Source organism: Megascapheus bottae, chromosome 26 (genome assembly GCF_031878675.1).
Source record: "Megascapheus bottae isolate mThoBot1 chromosome 26, mThoBot2.hap1, whole genome shotgun sequence".
NCBI lineage: Eukaryota > Metazoa > Chordata > Mammalia > Rodentia > Geomyidae > Megascapheus > Megascapheus bottae.
Window position 1 is genome coordinate 15,911,233 of NC_143534.1, and position 20,707 is coordinate 15,931,939.

The following is a 20,707-nucleotide window of genomic DNA, read 5'->3' on the forward strand; positions in this document are numbered from 1 at the left end:
CATCTCCAATTAGCCAGCAAAAGCTGGACTGGGAGCTCGCATCACCATCTCTACCACAAAACAACTGAAAGACAGTATGAGGTCCAGAGTTCAAGTCCTGGTTTTATATACTATGCTAGTGTTTAATATATAAATTCAAGTAACATCCAATTCTATACTTAATCTGGTGAATGAAGTACCAAGAGTCATCAATAAAATTTGGAAGCAAGGACAATCACATTTGTCAAATACTTAGGCTTACTATAAAATTGCAGTATGGAAATTAGAGTAAAAATAAAAAAGAAGAGTAATAGAACAGAATATACTTGTTAATAAATGGTTTAATAAAGTCACTTAATAAATAAATGACTCTGAAAACTAGTTCTATAGACAGAACAAGACAAAATTAAATTTCTACTTTAGCTTACACAAAAAAATCAATTTTGATGGAGTTAAATATGACAAGTCAAACTATAAAACATTAAAATATAACGTAAGAGAAAAACGTATGTTAAGACCTATTAAAATAAATAAAATATTTTTAATCCACAGATATAAAACTTTTTAGGGACTCGAAATGTGGATTAGTGGTAGAGTGCTTGCCTAGCAGACATGAAGCCTGGGACTCCATTCTTCTTAATCCCAAATGCCAGGGTGAAGAAATCCAGCTACAGCAAAGCACGGGTGGCTCAGGCCTCTAATCCTAGCTTCTCAGGAGACTGAGGTCTGTCTAGTTATCACATTTCAAAGACAGGCCAGGCAGAGAAGTCTGTGAGACCCTTATCCCCAGTAAACCAGAGAAAAGCTAAAAGTGGTGGTGTGGCTCAAGTGGTAAAGCCACCAGCCTTGAGAGAAAAAAAGCAAAGCAAGTGTGGAAGGCCCTAAATTCAAGTCCCAGTACTGGCACATGCACACACACACACACACACACACACACACACACACACACACACACACACACACACACACACACTCAAAAGATACAAAGATACTCAGGTCCATATGCCTCCTATTTCAATCATATCAGTATGTATGCAGGCAGGAGAAGTAGCTTTGTCTCAAGAAAACTGTTAGAATAGTTCAAGGAGTAGAGGAAGGAATTGAAACATTATTTATGTGAGAGAAAAATGTAAAAATAAATAAACATGTGCCCACATATCTGTAATGATTTCTGAGATGGCATTAAGGATTTTTTGCATACTCTTTCTTTTAATCTAAAATAACTATGAAGATGGAAAAATCATTTAAAATGAAAAGTACAAAACATATTTCTTCTCACTAAACGAGTCTTCCCAATTTTAATGCCTTAAAACGAATCATTTCCCAGTGTGTGCTTTCACAGGTTTTAGACAAACTTTTCTGCCTCTGCCTCTTTCCTTTCTACATCCTTTCATGAGACAATTTCATAAATCTAGCTAAGTCTTCATACTTGACATTTTAGTGGCTATAAAATGTTTCATTACATGACTGTGTCAAGATTTACTTAGCCATTAACTGGCTGTTAATGATTTTGGAGTCATCTGGCATTATGGAAAATGTAGTTGTAAAATATCTTTGCAAAAATAACATTTCCCTGGATATTAAGTCCTTTCTTCAGAATCGGCTTCCCAAAACAGATTTGCCAAACTGAGGAATGGAATGAGTTCTGTACTCTAGGTATGTGTTGAAAGAGGAAAAAAATGCTATTTTTTTTACAAGCAATGTATAAGATATACTCCACGTCCCCAAAGCTTTGTTAGCTTTGGCTTCTTAAGTATCTATTATTAATAAGCTAATATATATGAAATAATATATGGCACTATCTTAATTTGAAACCCTTTAATTATTATAAAAGCAAAACATTTTCCTAGTACTTATATTTCCCTGTACAAACCATCTGTTCAGATCTCTTAAGCCATCTGTCCAGACAGATCCAAAGCATGCCCACATAGTTAATAACTCTCTTTTTCTATAGAACATTAAATGTTTATCTGTGTTTATTACAGTTATTATCCCTGTTCTTATTCTTTTCATAACTTGGAACTAGTCATTTCTTTTCGTGGCCTGTGGTAGTTAACTTTACATGTACCTTAATTTGACAGCCATATCATTTATTATATTACTTATTGCTTTCATTGTTAAAAAATTCTTTTTACTTCAAACTACATATGTGTAGCATTGTTTTATTTCATGTGTACATTTTCAAACACACACACACGCTACATTTAATTCAGATATTCTTTTGTCCAAAGGGAATTATCAATCTAAGTCTTAGATTCTAAGATGAACTTCTCTATATCACTAATCACATTCTCCAAATTCTGGTTACCATCCCATTTCTCAGAAAGGAACTCAGGTTTTCTGAATTGAGTCTTGTGTTAGACCAGGCTTGTCTTTTATTCAAAAGGTCACTGTCTTAAATTTATTAATTCTACTTGGGATTTTACTGGAGAATGAAGCTGGATGGGTTAAGCTTCTGCTATTTCTAAATATTTTCTTAATTCTAAACTTTAAGAAAACTTTCTAACTCTTCAACTAACAAACGATTTGGATCTGTTTATTACTCAGATATGAAATCTGACAAATATAACAAGTAAAAAAACATTAGAAATCAACACTCTTCATGAACACAGATGCAAAGTTCTTATCTTTCATGGGATCTGATAATATGGAAAAATAATAATAAATAAATTGAATCTTGGTACAGGAACCTTAAACAAATAAATTGATTAACATTTAAATCAAGTTGGTGTAATATTTAAAAGGAAATCACACTTTAAAATGAAAAGGCAACAAAGCTAAAGGTGTGGCTCTATCACACTATCACTGAGTATGGTGGTATACTCCTGTAATACCAACTCAGGAGGCTAAGGCAATAGAACCTCAAATTCAAGACCAACCTAGGCAACACTGGGAGATTCTATTTCTCAAAATAAACAAACATGGGTTATAGTGACTCATGTGTTAGAGTGCTCTCCCAGCATGTTTGAGGCCCTGAGTTCAACTTCTGATACCACAAAATAAACACAATAAAACACACCTTTAATATCCTTTCCAATTAGAACTCTTAGCAAACTAGGCCCACACCCAGTTTGGTATGAACCTGTAATCCCAGCTACAGGATACACTAATGGAGTCAGTATAATTCCAGGCATCCCAGGCAAAGCTAGTACCAGATTGCCTCTCAAAATCAAACCAGGACTGGGAAAGTAGCTTAGTGGTAGAGTGCTTGCCTAGCACGCATGAAGCCCTGGGTTTGATTCCTCAGTACCACATACACAGAAAAGGCCAGAAGTGGCGCTGAGACTCAAGTAGTAGAATGATAGCCTTCAGCAAAAGAAGTTGAGGATGATGCCTAGGCCCTGAGTTCAATTCCCAGGACTGGCACAAATAAGTAAATAAAAACAAAATATAAAGAACTGGTTGTGGCTCAAGGGGAAGAGTGCTTCTTTAGCCTTCTCTAGGCCTTGGCTGAGTTCAGCCCTCTATACTAGGGGCAAAGAAAAACTCAGCAAACTACAAATTTCCTTAGCTTGAGTACCTTTGGAAAACTTTCAGCTATTACCACTTCTAATAATGACAAACGTCAGGCTTTCCCTTTAAAGTCAAGTACAGACAAGGACTTCTCTCTCCTTATTTTTATTCAACAACAATTCAGTGTAATGAGGCAGGAAAAAGAAATGGAAGGTAACTGAATTGAAAAGGAAAACATAGTCTGAGCAGATGGCTCTCACCTGTAATCCTAGCTACTCTGGAGGTTGAAATCTGAGGATTGTGGTTCAAAGTCAGCCTGCGGAAAAAGGTCAAAAAGTCTCCTTTTTTTTGGACTGTTGTGGGGCTTGAACTCTAGGCCTGGGCTCTGTCCCTGAGCTCTTCAGCTCAAGGATAGCACTTACCACCTGAGCCACAACACCACTTCAGTTTTCTGGTGGTTAATTGGAGATAAGAATCTCCCTGACTTTTGTGGCTGGGCTGGCTTTGAACCACTATCCTCAGATCTCAGCTTCCTGAGCAGCTAGGATTATAGCAAATCTAATTTTTTTTTTTTGCCAGTCCTGGGCTTGAGCTCAGGGCCTGAGCACTGTCCTTGGACTTTCTCAAGACTAGAGCTCTACCACTTGAGCCTCAGCACCACTTCCAGCTTTTTTTCTATGTATGTGGTACCGAGGAATCGAACCCGGGTCTTCGTGCATGCTAGGCAAGCACTTTAACCACTAGGCCAAACTCCCGGCCCCAGCAAATCTAATTTTTGATAAAGATTTAAGAAGAGTTTGGTAGAAAAAGAGTAATTTTTATAACATATGGCCTGAAAAGTTCAATGTTACATATTGTCATTTATATATTATAAATATATTATAACATAATATGCAGTAATAACATCTTATATGTGTTTTCTTATTTATGTCTTTTGTTAAAAACTGAAAATATTTCCATGTAGCTAAGTTAACTCAAAATGGGCGGTAGGCCTAAATGTAAACATAAAACTATAAAACCTTCAGAATAAGACTCAGAAAATCTTTGTGTTCATGGGTTAAGCAAAGAAGTCTTAAATATGGCACTAAAAATCTCCATCCTTAAAAAATGATAAATTGGATTTCATGCAAATTAAAAACCCCTGTTTTTCCTAAGACATTGTTAGGAGATAGAAAATGAGCCCTTGACTGGAGGGAAAACAAGTATTTGTAAAGCAAATATTTTAAAAAGAATTTGTACTCAAAATATATGAAGAGCACCCAAAACGCTAATAAATCACCTCTTGATAAATGAATGCTTTTCTTTTCTTTTGCTAGTCCTGGGGCTTGAACTCAAGGTTTCGGCACCGTCCTTGGACTCTCTCAAGCTACTGCTCTACCACTTGAGCCACAGCACCATTTCTGGTTTTGTGCATGCTAGGCAAGCACTCTACCAGTAGGCCACCGCTCCTGGCCCAGACGATAAAAAATTTGAATAGACATCCCACATAAAAAAAAAATTGCATCCTCTGAATATAAACACATGAAAAAATTCTCCACACCTGTAGCCGTAGAGACTGCAAAACAAAAGCAGAAAGACACCATTTTGCACTGAGAATTAAAATGTCTGGGTATTTGGATGAGAAGCATTTGCCATCTCACCCAGACACCCCATTCCCAGGTACTTAGACAAGCATAAAGAGCACCCACGTCTAACAGAGATTTGCGCAGCCATGTTCCTAGCAGCTTTAGCTTTAATATGAAAACACTGGAAAACAGCCTAATAAATGGCTGTGGATAAATAGTTTGGTATATCCATAAATGGAATACTACTCAGCACTAAGGAGGAGCGAACCATTGTTTCGTGAAAAACCACTCCAGGATGACAAAATAGTCAGGCTAGGTGAAAGAAGTCAAAGCCAAGAACACATCGTACGATTCCATCTGTAAACAGCCTGGAAAATGCAAACAAACCAACGCAGATCCGGCGGGTTGGGGGGGGTTGGGGGGTGGGGAGGGAGAGTTAGGGGGAGGGGTTGGTATGGAGGAAGGAGGAAAAGAGCCAGGAAGATCAAGGTCTAGCAAGCTGGGCTGGGGAGAGACAGGCACCGAGTCCAGCAAGTCTGAGGTGCAGGGGGAGGGTAGAAAGAGGAGGGTGGGCAGAGCTGACGTTGACAGGAAGAGGAGGAAAGGCCAGGAGGAGGGGAGGTCGAGGCTAGGGCTGAGCAGGGCGAGTGGAGGGCGGGGCAAGGAGCGTCAGAGGGAGTGGAGGTGGGGGCGTGGTGATGGGATACGGGGCGGGGCAAAGGCTGGGACTGGTGGGTGGGCGTGGCTACGAGAGAAGGGCGTGGTGGTGCGAGGGGGCGTGGCAGTCTAGGGGGCGGGGCTAGGCCTGAGGCCTTTTCCGGGGACGGGGATAGTGGAGTGGGGCCCTGGACAGACATGGCGTTCCTCCTGCGAGCTCTCCGCTTCCTTCCTTTCCGAGAGGCCCCCGAGCGTGGGGTTCGGGGCTTGTCGGGCACGCGCCGCGAGGACGCAGGTAGGACAGGGCCTCGTCCGTCCCCCCTCGCGGTTTCTGGTTTCACTGCCCTGGTTGGGGGACCGCGGCCGGTGCCCTGACCGCCGCTACCCCGTCCTTGCCGTGAAGGTGATTGGGGGTGTGTGTGTGGGGGGGGGGTCGAACCCTGAGGCCGGCGAGAAAGCCAGGAGAGCCGGACGTGCACACAGTTCTGTTTAAAAAAAAAAAAGTGATTTATTTATTGTATAAAATGTGAGGCTCTGAAGGGAAGGGACCGCGCTGGGCCGCCACCTCTGCCCCCACCCTGGGCCTCCCCCTGGGCCGCCCGGTGCGCATTTTGCGGTGGCCTGGGGGAGCAGGCGGTGTACCCCCCCCCCCCCCCAAGTCCTGCAGGATTACTTCCCGGCCAGTTTCTCAACTGACTCACTTCTCAATCCAGTTTTCTGTATGTCCATTGAAGACACTTGGATATATCTGAAAATGTACCATCTGAAAGTGTACTGCCTCACTAGTGACCCCTTTTGTTCTTTTTAAGTATTTGGAGGGTTTTTGTGGTGGTGGTGGTGGTGGTTTTATTACTTATTTGGTTTTGTCTTGTTTTTGTCAAACGGGGTTTTGAACTCAGGAACTGGTGGTGGGTTACTGGAAAGACAAGCCACCACCCGTGAGCCTTCCTTTGTTTCAGTTAATTTTCAGATAGACTCTCCAGACTTATGTCTGTGGCTGGCCCCGGACAGATCCACTGTCCACCTCTGTAGGATTTACAGGCATGAGACACCAGCCTGGCCTTGCCCTGAAGGCTACGAAATGTAATGTTAAATAAATAAAATAAAAGCTTTGGCAATGTGGAGCTAGGGTTGTTGCAACATGATCCCAAGCGATGACTTTCCCGGTCGCTCAGGGTCTCTGCCAGCCAGTCTGTTATCTCTGTCCCAAGCCTCCGGTGTGCCAGCCACCAAGAATGACAAGCAAGTATTGGTTATGCAGTGCAAGGTTTGGTGGTTGATAGTTTGAGTCTTCGCTTGCTGTCCCTTTCTGGGTTGGTATCTGACCTTGGGCTTCCATGTGAAAATAAAACAAAGTGAGAGGCTTAAACAATAAATACTCTTCATAGTTCTGGAGTCTGAAAATTTCAAAACCAAGGTGGTGACATATTTAGTTTCTGGCTGTGGTTTTGCTGAGTGTTGATATAGCCTCCCAATTCTGCATGGAGAGAACAAGCTTTCAAATCTTCCCTCCCCCCTCACATCTTTTCTCTCTCTCCTTTCCTGCTTTCTCTTGGTGATAGGCTCAAATTCCAGGCCTTCTCTTGTACATACTAGGCAGTAAACCACATTCTTGGCCCATCAGATCTTTATTATAAAGGCACTAATAGTCCCATACGAACCCCATTTGTGCTGTTGGCCTGTGGCTTGTACCTGTAGTTTGAGCTACTGAGGAAGCTGAGATTCAGAGGGTTAAAGAGTTACAGGCATGGATCAAGAGATAGAGGTGTCAGCCAAGCAAGCAAGCTGAATGAGCCTGAGACCTGGAGTTCAAACTCTGGTACTAAAAAACAAAAACAAAACCCACTGGTATGGTAAGGAAACCAAAGTCCAATGTTCAGGAAGTCACTGCCCTGCCTGCAACAACAGTTTGTCTTTCCTTGTTTTTCAAGATCTCGACTATTTTGAGGAGTACTGGTCACATACCATGTCTCGAAGCCTGTCATCATTTGATGTTTGCCTCCATAACTAAACTGAGATAATGGGTTACTGGAGGAAAATTCTACAGAAATTAAGTTCCCTCCTAATTTTGTGGCCTTTTCCCCATGCTTTGTCATCATTGACGTTCACACCAGTGAGACACACATGTATGTTTACACACACTTATTGTGTGTCTTGCTGAACCAATTTAGTGATAGTTGTAGCTGTCGGCAGTACTTCATCCCTAAATATTCCAGTATATCTCTTCTATGATTTTTTTTCTGTGACCTAGAGAACAATGATTGTACTTGAGATTGAACTTCATTATAACACTATTTTCTAGTGTATCTGCCGTATTTGATATTACTACATTCCATTTAGTGTCACACACTGCATTTTGTTCTTTCCTTTATATTGGTGTATTTCTTTGTTAACAGAGTAAATATTTTTGTGGAGCCCGGTGCTTGTGGCTTACTCAGAAGGCTAAGATCTGAAGATTTCAGTTTGAAGCTAGCCTAGACAGAAAAGTCCATAACAGTCACATTGAACATTTCATCTTTAGTTCAAGGCTTGGTTGCTAACCTCTTTTCTGGGACTCTTCTCATTTGTAAATTGAAAAGATGGAAAGATCCTTTCACATTCTTAATATTGAATACTTAGAACGTTTATTGAGAGACTGAGAATTGAGCTTTCCTTTGGCTTTGGCCAAAGAGCGGATTGTTCCATTTATGTGCTTACAGTCACCCACATAAAAGTAAACGAGGCAGGGCCTGGCAGCCCACACTAGTAACCCTAGCTACGCCAGAGGTAGAGGAGTCAGTCAGCTTGTGCAAAAAAAAATAAAAGATGGCTGAGACCATATCTCAAAAACAAACTAAGTGTGGTGGCAAATGCCTTCAGTCCCAGCTTCTTGGGAGGTAGAGGTAGGAGGATTCCTTTGCTAGTTTTAGGGAAAAGGGTGAGACCTTATCTAAAGTATCAAACCAAAGAAAAATAGGCTGTAGGTGCAGCTCAATGCAGAGCACTTGTGGTCTACTTAAGTTCAAAACCAAGTACCAACACACACACACACACACACACACACACACACACACACACACACACACACACACACACACAGGGTTCAAGAAGTAATAAGCGGGCAGACCATGAAGCATGGTCTGGTGCTCCCAGCTGGTCGGAAAACAGGATGGAAGGATGGATCCATTTCCACCTTGAAGAGAGCCTGCTCTACGTGAACTTCCTCTTAGTTCAACTACCTCAAGCTTGTGTGCCCCCAGGAAGACTAGACTACCAACTGACTTCCGGTTATTCAAAGCATTTTGTAACCCAGCCTTTCAGTCCCTGTGAGAGTGGAGAAAGGGAGGGAGAGGAGGGGGCAGGGCTATCACTAGGAGACTGGACACTCTGGTAAAAAGGGAAGTTCATTCATTGTGCATTTCAATAAAACCAATTCTTTATTTCACACTGCAGGGTCTCTTACGGAGGGTGAGACCCCCTCTCTCACCAAAGCTGAGTGGCAGAAGAAACTGACACCTGAGCAGTTCCACGTCACCCAAGAAAAAGGAACTGAGCCTGTGAGTGGTACAGTAGTACAGGCTGATGTACAGTGTCTGGTTAGACGTGATGAGAGTTTGGAGCGAGGCCAGAAGACCATCTACAGACTCCAGCTAGGCCTAGTCCACTGTGCAAATCTGCTCCTCTTCTCTGGGCATTGGCATCTATCCAGTTGGAGAATCCTGAATCTCACCCTAGACTCGTCCACGGGCACCACCCCTACTGCCTGTTGTGCCAGTTCTAAATAAGCTTCTAATCCCTTCCCCATCCCCCTGCTCTACCATGTTGGCCTAGGCTGTGCCTCTCTCACCCTGACTGTGTAGCTGCCAGAACCAAAGAAGGATTTTTTTTTTGGGGGGGGCAAGGGGCAATATGAGTTTTAAACACAGGGCCTTATGCTTGCTATGGCTGGTACTCTTCCACTTGAGCCATACCTCCAGTCTAGCTTTTTACTGCTTGTTTTCTAGATTGAGGGCTCATAGTCATTTCTGCTCAGCCTAACCTTAAACTGTAATTCTCTGGACCTCAGGCTTCCGAGTAACTAGGATTATAGGAGTGAACCACTGGTATTAGACTCCAAGACACTTTTTGAAAACACTACCCAGCATTGATCCCTCAGTGGCTTTTACCAATTTTAAAGAAGGAGAAAAATAGTAAAAGAGTTAGTTAGCTCCCGAAGGCAACACTCAGGGTCAAGTCCAGTTGTATTTCCCTTGGAACTCTGTGCTATAGATGGAGCTAAGAGCGCACAAGTAAAAGGCACTTTCCTGGCTCCTCTGATTAATTCAGACCCGCCATTTAATTCTGAGTCCAAAGCTCACCTCAGGGAGCCCTTCTCTCATTCCCAAGCCAGGTTTACTCCTACAGTACTTGCCCTTCATAGCATTTACACTGTGTTTTGTCCCCTTGTGTTTACCATAATGTCTGGCTGTGATACTGGATAACCATTTATGGATATTGAATGACTGAGGGCCTAGAGGTAGAAATGTTTCTTAAACTGAAGTCAGTAATCTCAGCTTCCCTTCAGCCCTTACTGGCTCCTCTTTATAAAACGATTCATTTCAGCACCGTGATTCTTAACAAGTGGTCCAATTTAGAAGCATTGCAATTGAACTATTGAACTTCCATTCCTTATTTTCATTGAGAAGCAGGTCCCACAGATAGACCACAGTACAGCATCATTGCAAAAATATTTGTTTTTCCTTTGGCAGTACCTAGAAAACTCCATAGCTGGTAACTCATATAGGCCCTTGTGATCATGATCCAACCTCTAGTTCCCTGATGTTAAAGCATTCAGATTTTTTGCTAGTATTTTTCACAGCTTTCTGTGGGTAGGATTTTAATAAAATCTTCACTGGGAAAGAAACTTCATTTGAATTTTAGTTGATAGCATAAGGGAGCTAAATGTGATGTTCTGTATGCGTGTACATACACACACACGCATGCACACACACTAGAATATTCTAAGCCTGCCTTAATTCTCAAGTGAAGAGCCAGGCAGGGCTTGGTGTGAACACACAGCCTGGAGATTCTCTGCCAGATGTTTCAGAGAATAAATCTGTAGGCTTCTGAAACAGATGGTACATTCTAGTTTGCATTTGGCCCTTTTACAAAATGAGCAGCATCCCTTATAACAAATGTTATAAATCCCTTTCAGTGGCTCTGTCTCCACATTTTACCTTTCGTTGGAATAAGCAGAACTATAAGCCTCTGTCAACTTCATTAGGCCAAAGGACTCCAGATTGTGTACCCTAGGTACACGTGGTTTGTGGTTTTTTGTTTGTTTGTTTTTTAACTGGGCACCAAGACTAGGTTAGGTTTCTGCTGTCATCTAGTGAAAGAAAGCTGCAGCCCAATGGAACAGTACTAAAGTCAGTATTTAGAAGAGAGGGTAGAGATCCTTTTGTGGGCGCCCTTCTCTGTATGCCCTCATCTGCTCTCTGGAGGCTTCTCCCTGCTCCAGTTTTCTTCTGCTACTGACTCAGTTCAGGAAGAAAGAGATGTCAGAGCTTAGTAGGCGGGATAGAGGCATTAGTAGCAATCTAGGGTTCCCTTAGACTCATCAGTGTGATTGTGGCTGTGTTCCTCCACTGCAGGTGGCCTTCTACCACACGTCATGCTTCATCCCTTGTCCCAGGCCCATAGGGAGCTCTCATGGGTGTTTGCTGGCCCTGAGAAGTCCCATGGGACCTGTTGGAAGTCATCACTTTTGACAAGATTGACTGTTTCCAACAAGGTCCACTGTTTTTACTAGTGGTTTTTTGCGTGTGTGTGTGTGTGTGTGTGTGTGTGTGTGTGTGTGTGTATATGCTGATACTGGAGCTTGAACTCGGGGTGTTAAGCTTTTGCTGAGCTATTTTGCCCAAGGCAGGGGCCCTACTACTTGAACCACACCTCCCCTTCCATATTTTTGCTACTATTTTGATCCTCAGATCTCAGCCTCCTGAGGACCTAGGATTATAGGTGTGAGCCACCAGTGACTGGTCCAAAGTGTATTGTTTTGACAGTATCAAAGAGCACTGTCTGGGTCCAGGCAGACTTGAGTCCCAAGGGGTGCCTTGAGCTTTCTTATCTCTCTGGCCCTGGACCCTCACCCTGAGAGCTAGCTGGCCATTGCAGTCTCTCCCCTGCTTCTCAATTCCCAGCCAGAGCAGGAGCACACCAAGACTGTGTTAGTGACTTGTTTAGCTAATAGTTCTTTACTTCTGGTGTATTTTCATTTCCTCTCCTCCAGTCCACTTGTGTTTTGTTCTTTTTGTTTGTCGATTGTAGTGTCAAGCATATCCAGAACCTCGTGCATACCCAGTGGTCCAGGACTGGCTCCACCCCACCCCTCCAGTCCATTCTCGACTTGAATACCAAGGGATCATTTTAAAAGCCCGCTCTAGCCATGTTCTTGGCCAGTACACAGTTCCCAGTGGCTCTCCTCGCTCAGCAGAACAGGTGGCCACTTCTTAGCCAGCTCTGCAGCTCTGTGGTGACCAGGCCTTGCCTGTCCTCCCTTTCTACCTCTTATCTATACTGTTGTGCTTGTTTGAAGCCCCTCTGCCTTTTTTTTTTGTGTGTGTGTGTGTGTGTGTGTGTTTTTTTTTGCCAGTCCTGGGGCTTGAACTCAGGGCCTGGGAACTGTCCTTAGACACTATTTGCTCACAGCTAGCACTCTACCACTTGAGCCACAGCGTCACTTCTGGCTTTTTCTGTGTTTGTGGTACCAAAGAATCAAATTCAGGGCTTCATACATGCTAGGCAAGCACTAGACTACGCTCCCGGCCTCGACCTTCTGCCTTTTTATCTGCTCAGTTCTCACTGATCCTTCAAAACTTGCCCTTGTGTTTTGAAATTTTTGCATAATAAACACCAATCGGCTGTGCAGGGTAAAAACAAAAAATCAGACTCTACAGGATGTCAGACAACATTGCTGAGAACACCTTCTTGAAGGGTCCTGTGTTACCCAGCTCCCTGCACTCCACTGTCCTGGCCATCAGGATCTGTCTAAGTCTTCCCACCTAAGCCACCAGCACATTCTTTGAGGACAAGGAGTGAATGTGCAAGGTCAGCTTAGCACTCAGGAGACTGAGAGCTGTTAGATCAATGGTTGGAAGCCAACCTGGGTAGAAAAATCTGTGAGACTTCATCTCTGATTTAAACAGCAAAGAGCCAGGCTAGAGAAGTGGCTCAAGTGGTAAAATGTAAGCCACGAGTAATCATGCAGAGCAAGTACAAGGCCCTGAGTTCAAATCCCAGAGAGAGAGAACGAACCATGGGTTTGAATCCTAGTGTGTACTCACACTTCAATCTATTGTGTGCTCAGCGCAGCACTGAGTAGACATAAGATTTTTAATGAATACTAAAATGAACAGATAAATGAGAAGCAGAATTTGGTCCTAAATAAAACGTAGGATCTGTCAAATGAGGGAGTGAGGAGGAAGACCCTAGAAGTCAGAAAAGGAAATAGCGGGTCACTGTCCTTCTCTAAAGTATGGCGGCTGAACAACTCCTCTTAATGTGAATTATCTACTCTTACTTTACTTAACTGTGATCACAGTGCTCTGTCACTCCTCTGCCATGATGAAATTGCATTTGTGACCCTCACAAGGTGTGTAGTTTTTATGAACAGAGTTCTGTAGCTCAGCCTTGAGGCTGGCAGCCCTCTGGCACATGTGTATCATGGACCAGCTGGGAGAGACATGGAGCCCTCACCCGCAGATGCCATGATGCCAGGACTGGGAGCCGGCCTCCCCCACGGGGCCCTGAAGGACCAGCTCACTACTTCCACTATTCTGCAGCTAATAGAGGATTTTTAAAGAGGGAAAATGTCCAAGTACTCCCATCTGGTCGGCTTGTGAGGTTGATCTGGAACTGTCTATCACGCAGCTCTTTGAAAATATGTGCTTAATACCACAGGGAATTGGAGGTTTCACTTGCACGTGGTGTGTGTGTGTGTGTGTGTGTGTGTGTGTGTGTGTGTGTGTGTGTGTTGTTTTCACAGTACTAGAGATTGAACTCAGGACTTCACACTTGCTGAGCAGACACCCTACTTCTGAGTCACCCTCCCAGCTCCCTACCCCTCCCCACACTGCTTATTGTAAGAATTTCATTTTTTTGGCAGGTGACTGGACCGCTAACCTATTATTTTGTGGCTGGTGTTCCCCACATACCCACCTTCTTTCATTGACATGATGACTTCAGAGCCTTTGGTAGGGTGCAGAGGCATCTGGGCTGGCCTAGGACACCAGTCCTCCCAGTCTCCACCTCCCAGTCAGAGTGTTGCAATGCTTTCAGTGCTCTGTAGGCATTTGAATTCTCCCTGTCCTCCTCTCCCTCCTCCATGTTTCTCTCTAATTCTAGGTATCAGTCTCTGGACCTGTGCATCCTGGATAAATACTGTACTGCTGACCACACCCTGCTGTCTTTTGATATGCTTTAATTGGGGATTCAAACATATTTGAGACAAGCATTCCAGTTCCTCATTTAGCTCTTCTGAAAACAGTGACCACAGAGGATGAGATTCGTTTTTCATCTTTCTTCGTGGACTTTGATTTTCTAGGATGAAAACTTCTGTATAAATATAGAGCATTACTTATGTCCCAACTTAAATATTGGGTACAATCAGGACCAGGTTTTAAATAATCCTGCAGGATGCTTCTTTGGGTGGTATTTGTGTTTTGTCAAGATAATACAATTCCTTGATCTGGGAACTTCTCTTGGTGGTGGTGTTTACTTTTGATTTAGTTTACTAGTGGTACTAAGGATGAAACCCCGGGTTTCACGTGTGTTAGGCAAGTGCTTTACCACTCAGCTACACCTTCACCTCTTTCTTTGGGCTTAACTCTGCTAAATCGCCTCCTACTGGTGATGTGCAAAACATACACCCATGTCTCATTTACTTTCAGCCTTTTAGTGGGATCTACCTGAACAACAAGGACCCAGGAATGTACCATTGTGTGTGCTGTGATGCTCCACTCTTCAGGTGAGATGAGAAAGCCAGAGCTGAGGAAGAGCCAGCCATCACCTCTGTTGAGGCAGTTTGGTCTTATTTGAGGTTTGGGATAAATATCCTTTCTTGGTTAGGTTTCGGTGCTGAGGTGTTTTGCTTTTTTGCTTTGTTTTGTTTTTGCTAATCATGGGACTTGAACTCAGGGCCTAAGCACTGTCGTTGGACTTTTTTTCTCAAGGCTGGTGCTCTACCACTTGAACCACAGCACCACTTCTTGCTTTTTTCTATGTATGTGGTGCCAAGGAATCGAACCCGGGCTTCATGCATGCTAGGCAAGCACTCAACTACTAGGCCAAACTCCCAGCCACTTAGTGCTGAGATTTTATGCATCATGAGCACTTTCTCTGCCAATGAGCAAACTCCCTAAGCCTTAGGTAGCCTTTAGTTTCCTTCTCATTTGTTTAAGAGGAGCTATTCACAGAAGCTATCAGTCTTGATTTTCTCCCCCTAGCTTTTGAGCAATTAAGACTTAGCTTACATTCTTTGCTTATATTCCTTCTTGATGTAACCCTAGGAAATAGCAAACAAAATCATGGCAGATTCTTTACCATAATGCTATTAGAATGTTTTAAAAGGAAAGCATTTAAAGACAGTTAAACCCTAATAGTATTTGCTTTGTCATGTGATTTTTTTAAAAAAAATAACTATACCTCTCTCAGGGAAAATGGGTTTATAATTTAATTTAGGATTTTATGAGGGTAGATTCCCTACTGTGCTCGATGGTGAATACCAGACCCTCATCCACTAACTGGAAGTAAATTTAATTGTCCCCTGATTTCAAAGCCTCCTCTAAGTCAATCTGGATCTAAAATCTTTCAACAAAAGCTTTTTTTTTAGATATACAGGAAACAGTCTTTAAAAAAAACAGATTTGATGAAGAGGAAAGGAAATATCTTTGAAGTCTTGTTTTTTTTTAAGAACTTCAAAGATGTTTTCCTTTCTTTGGCATCATCCCTAAATTGGTTTAGAATAAAATATAAATCAAGCCAGCCTTGCGAATCTTCCTTTAGGCAGAATTTCCTTCTATCCTGTGTGCTTCGAGCAGACAGACTTTTCCTGGTGATCCAGCTGCATTAGGGAAGCCAGACCCGACCTGCGAGGATGAATAGAATCCATTTTCTCTGGTGCCCACACAGGGCCAGGTTCATCCATACCATCTGCCAGTGGGGAGATAATAGGGGGTAGGGGGAGAGCAGGCAGCTCAGAGGCTCTGGAGAAACTAGGAGAATGTCAGTGTCTGCACCCTGGAATGGTTGCAAAAACAAGCCGTTTTCTCCCAACCTTCACAACATAACAGAGACTTTGTGACCTGGGTAGAGTGAGATTCCATGACCAGACACCAGCTGGGCATCAGATGCCAGGGGTCCAGGGCTCCTTCTCCATCCCGTCCCCTGCCACAGATGCTGATCACGAGCCCCGGCTGTGGCCAGTGCTTCTGACCAGCTGGCTATAGCTTGAGGTTCCCACACCCCCTCTTTGGGTTCAATTACTTTACCTGAGAGGCTCACAGAACTCTGGAGAACACAGATTGACTAGGTCATGATGGAGGGTAGTATAATGAAGAGGTGAGCAGGACGGCACAGAGAGGCGTGCCAGACTTCCTTGCCCTCTCAGGGCTCATTCTCTGGAAATCTCCACGCGTTCAGTTATCTGGACTCTGATGTCCGGGCATATGGCAGCTCCACTGGTTGAATCAGTCACTGGCTCTTGGTGATCAATTCAACCTTCAGCTTGTCCTCCTTCCTAAAAGAAGAAAGAAACAGTCAACTGTCTAGTCATGAGTTGGCGACCAGTGCCCTTCCAGAAGCTATGAGGGGCCTGCCAGCTCACTGGTACAACATCACAACAGTAGAAGAGACACAGGCCGGACACTGCCGGCTTGTGCTTTGTAATCCTAACTACTCAGGAGGTCGAGATCTGAGGATTGTGGTTAGAAGCCAGCCTCAGCATGAAAGTCCTTGAGACTCTTATCTCCAATGACTACTGAGAAAAAGCTGAAAGTGGCACTGTGGCTCAAGTGGTAGAACACTAGCCTTGAGCAAAAGAAGCTTAGGAACAGCACTTAGGCCCTGAATTCAAGAATTCAAGTTCCAAGACCAGCACATACACAAAAAAATGGAGACACGGGTTCAGAGACTTCATTTACACCTTGATCATGGATTCTGTGGAAGAGAAGTGGGCCTTCAGGGAACAACTTCTGAGGAAGGGCATGACTAGAGGGACAGCAGAGCCTAGGGTGTGTTGGGCAGGGGTTGGTTACTAAGGTGTCTTTAGGAGACAGCTGCATGTCACAGAATGGCAGGGGCAGCATTGAATCCCCGAGGCAGCCACGCACTGTTTAGAGACCTGAAAAATTTCCACTGCAAAACCTTACCACTTCACCTGATGTGCCAGGGTCATGCTGCCAGCTGGGCACACCCCTTTCCCCCCTCCCTCTTATGCACTTGGAACACATGGATTCTTGTCTTGTGTTTTGCCAGTATCGGGATCTGAACTCAGGTCCTCATGCTTGCTCAGTTGGTGCTCTACCATTTGAGCCTCACCTCCAGCTTTTTGCTAGTTAATTGAGTCTTGAAAGGCTTTTCTATCCAGGCTGCCTTTGAACAGTGTGATCCTTAGTAGCCTCCTGAGTAGCTAGGATTACAGACACGAGTCTCCAGGATAGAACACATGAATTGGATCTACAGTTCCTTACAGGAAAGTTGCTAGAGTTGTCAAGTTTTTTAGATCCGACTTAGAGAAGGAAGCCATTTGCCTCAGAGGAGCAACACAGCCTCTCAGGAAAGGCAGAAGGAACATTTCTGTGGATCCGCTGGCTCTTTCAGCTGAGTTTGGGATTGTCCCGGAGAAGCTGGAAGCAGTGAGTTAGGTGCAAAGCACATGTACTAGCAGCTGTGCTGAATCACGGTGGGGCGAACTGTCTTCCACAGCTCTGAGAAGAAGTTCTGCTCTGGGACCGGCTGGCCTTCATTTTCAGAGGCCCATGGTACGTCCGGCTCCGACGAAAGCCACACAGGGATACTGAGACGTCTGGACACCTCCCGGGGGAAGGTGCGCACGGAGGTTGTCTGCAAGCAGGTGCGGTGCTTTGCTTTGTTCTCTCTGCTCCCTCCATGCGTGCCACCCAGAGTTTCCCGTCCTTGCACCCCAGCTGTTCATCCACAAGGCACTTGGTCATCAAAACCATTATGGGCCCTTCCTTCCATCGCGTAACCCTGGGCTCTGCAAGGAGAGTGAGAGGCTTTCCCCTAGCTCTGGCTGAGACAGGAGCAGACAGTGGCAAGGAAGGAAGAAGCTGACCTTTGGCGTCCACACCTCCTAATGCTGCATTGACTCAGTAACAGGCAGAGCAGAGCAAGGAGTGGCTTCAGTCCAGAGAGCACTCATCTTCATATCCTTGATCACTTATATTCTCGGTAGCATGGGTTTTGATGTTTATTTGTTTGTGGACTTGAACTCAAGGCCTCACACCAGATTGTTTTTTTCACTCAAGAATGGTGCTTCACCACTTAGCTATTTCTGGCTGTTTGCTGGCTGTTTGGAGTAAGCGTGTCTCAGACTTGTCTACTTGGACTGGCTCTCATGATGATGGAGATCTCCTAGCCTTTTGAGTAGCTAGGATTACAGGCATGAACCCTTGGTTCTGGATGGATCCATGGGTTTTATAAGACAGTAGAGGCAAGCAGATGAAAGTAGCATAGTGAGTTTTACTTTCGGTAGAGAAATAAATGCACACTATTAACTACACTTACTCAGACCTCACCTAGGAATTGTGTTCATATTGACCAGATACATGTCGTTTACATTCATAAACAGATAAAAAGTATTGCCCCTGTTTTATAGATGAGTAAGTCAATGTCTACATTGAATAATTCACCCCCATTCACACTGATAATGCCGGGATATTCACCAGTACTGTGCTGTTTTCTTTCTTTCTCTCTTTTTTTCCTTCCTTCCTTCCTTCCTTCTTTCTGTTAGTTGTAGGGCTTGAACTCTGAGCCTGGGCCTGGGTGTTGTCCCTGAGCTCTTCAGCTCAAGGCTACCGTCCTACCCACAGCGCCAGTTTTGGTTTTCTAGTGGTTAATTGGAGATAAGAATCTCACGGACTTTAGTGCCCAGGATGGCTTTGAACAGCGATCCTCAGATCTCAGCCTCCTGAGTAGCTAGGATTACACCCAAGGCTGGTCCTCTACCACTTTACCCATACCTCCACTTCGGGCTTTTTACTGGTTAATTGCAGATAAGAATCGCACAGATTTTCCTTCTGAGACTAGCTTCTAACCATGATCCCACATCTCCACCTCCTGAGTAGCTAGGATTATAGGTGTGAGCCACCAGCACCTGGCTATCACCCAATTCTGATGAAAAAGACGTTGTTCCTGGGCAGATGCTCCTCTGGCATCTGGTTTTACAGAAGTGGCTTTGAGAGTGACCGAACCTTCCTTCTCTCCACTGCAGTGTGACGCTCACCTTGGCCATGTGTTCCCAGATGGACCTGCACCCAGTGGCCAGAGGTTTTGCATCAACAGTGCAGCGCTGAAATTCAAGGCCAGCAAAGGCTGATAGTGTCCCAGAGGCCCTCCTCCTCCCTTTCTGGTGGCCGGCGCAGTGATTTTCAGAATCCAGGTGTATGGCTCTTCTTAATTGTTTTTAAAGATCAATTGAGACTCGCATTGCTTACTGAGCCACTCTCCGCGGGGCTGTAGAATTCCCCAGTTCTGAAGGTAGAGAGAAATCACAGCCAAGCTCTTCAGCTGCCCTGAGAGGTACACCCGGTACAACTCTTTGGGGGACACTGGGAAGCCCCGGGGCTGGAGTTGAAGCGTTTCTGCAAAGTAACTCTGACATCGCCATTGTCGTGGAGCCTGTGGCAAGCACAAATAGCATCAGGGAAATGTGGGATTTCTTTCCAGAATTGTAAATCTTTCAGAGGTCTTTGGATAGTACCATGCAAGTTGGCTCTTCCTGTGTGCCTTTGTTAGACTTCACCCTCTGGCTATGGGCTGAAACCACAAAATGTTCAAATAAAAATGTATCACAATTGATGGTCATGCTTGGTCTGTGTATAAATGTGACTAAATCAAAAAGACACAGAAGCAGCAATATTTATGTGTATAGTTGACACTTACCTACACACTTGCCCATTGTGTGGCTCTTTATTTCACCTGGAAATCCCATTTTTTCCCTTCTGTGAATATTCTTCTATCTGAAGAAAACTTCATTTTTCTGTTTAGTACCTGTATCCTAGTGATGGATTTCTTCACTGTTGTGGGCGAGAAAGGTATTTATTACCTTTTTTGTCTTCCTTCCTTTCTTCCTTTAGGAACTGAGGATTTGAACTCAAGACCTCACACTTAGTAGGCAGGTGAACACCATTTGAGCCACAACCCAGTACTATTGCTTTTAGTTTGTTTTTCAGATCCAGTTTCCCAACTAGGCCCAGACAGGCCTCTGACCAATCCTTCTACCTCTGTCTCCTGAGTAGCTGAGATTATAGGTGTGTATCACAGTACCCACCCTATTCGCCTTTTTTTTTTTAATTAATTAATTAATTTATTTATTTTTGCTGGTCCTGAGCTTGAGCTCAGGGCCTGAGCACTGTCCTTGGACTTTCTCAAGGCTAGAGCTCTGCCACTTGAGCCACAGCACAATTTCCGGCTTTTTCTATGTATATGTGGTACCAAGGAATTGAACCCAGGTCTTCGTGCATGCCAGGCAAGCACTCTACCACTAGGCCAAACTCCTGGCCCTATTTTTGAAGTATATTTTAATTATAAGATTTTAATTTGTGGGAGAAAATGAGAAAGAAGTGATAACATTGTTCAAAAATATGTACTCATGACCTTACTTATATAATTGTAACTCCTCTGTATATCACCTTTACAATAAAATAATAAATAAAAATTTTTAAAAAAGACTTTATACAATGGGGATTTTTCCTTCAGATAGCCAGTTTCCCCAATACCGTTAGTGAAAATTTTTTTTTAAATTTCCATATAAATAAAGGTCTGGTTTTAGATTCTAAAGTTGAATCTTTTGA

At 43.8% G+C, this 20,707-nt stretch overlaps 1 protein-coding gene across 1 annotated transcript; it reads left to right on the forward strand.

The window, feature by feature from the left end:
• The first annotated feature begins 5,814 nt into the window (after nt 1-5,814).
• On the forward strand, nt 5,815-19,712 carry Msrb2 (methionine sulfoxide reductase B2). The gene is made up of 5 exons (XM_090319021.1): nt 5,815-5,949; nt 9,087-9,190; nt 14,564-14,640; nt 17,598-17,745; nt 19,126-19,712. Exons 1-5 carry the CDS (start codon nt 5,853-5,855, stop codon nt 19,228-19,230), a joined length of 531 nt encoding a protein of 176 aa, XP_090175147.1. The 5' UTR covers nt 5,815-5,852; the 3' UTR covers nt 19,231-19,712.
• The last annotated feature ends 995 nt before the right edge of the window (nt 19,713-20,707 follow it).

What these genes read in the sequence shown, in the direction of transcription:
- Msrb2 (XM_090319021.1), top strand. Translation starts at nt 5,853, where the DNA reads ATGGCGTTCCTCCTGCGAGCTCTCCGCTTCCTTCCTTTCCGAGAGGCC. An exon ending in AAGAAAAAGGAACTGAGCCT is followed by an intron (nt 9,191 to 14,563) that starts GTGAGTGGTACA and finishes ATTTACTTTCAG; the next exon opens with CCTTTTAGTGGGATCTACCT. An exon ending in CGGAGGTTGTCTGCAAGCAG is followed by an intron (nt 17,746 to 19,125) that starts GTGCGGTGCTTT and finishes TCTCCACTGCAG; the next exon opens with TGTGACGCTCACCTTGGCCA.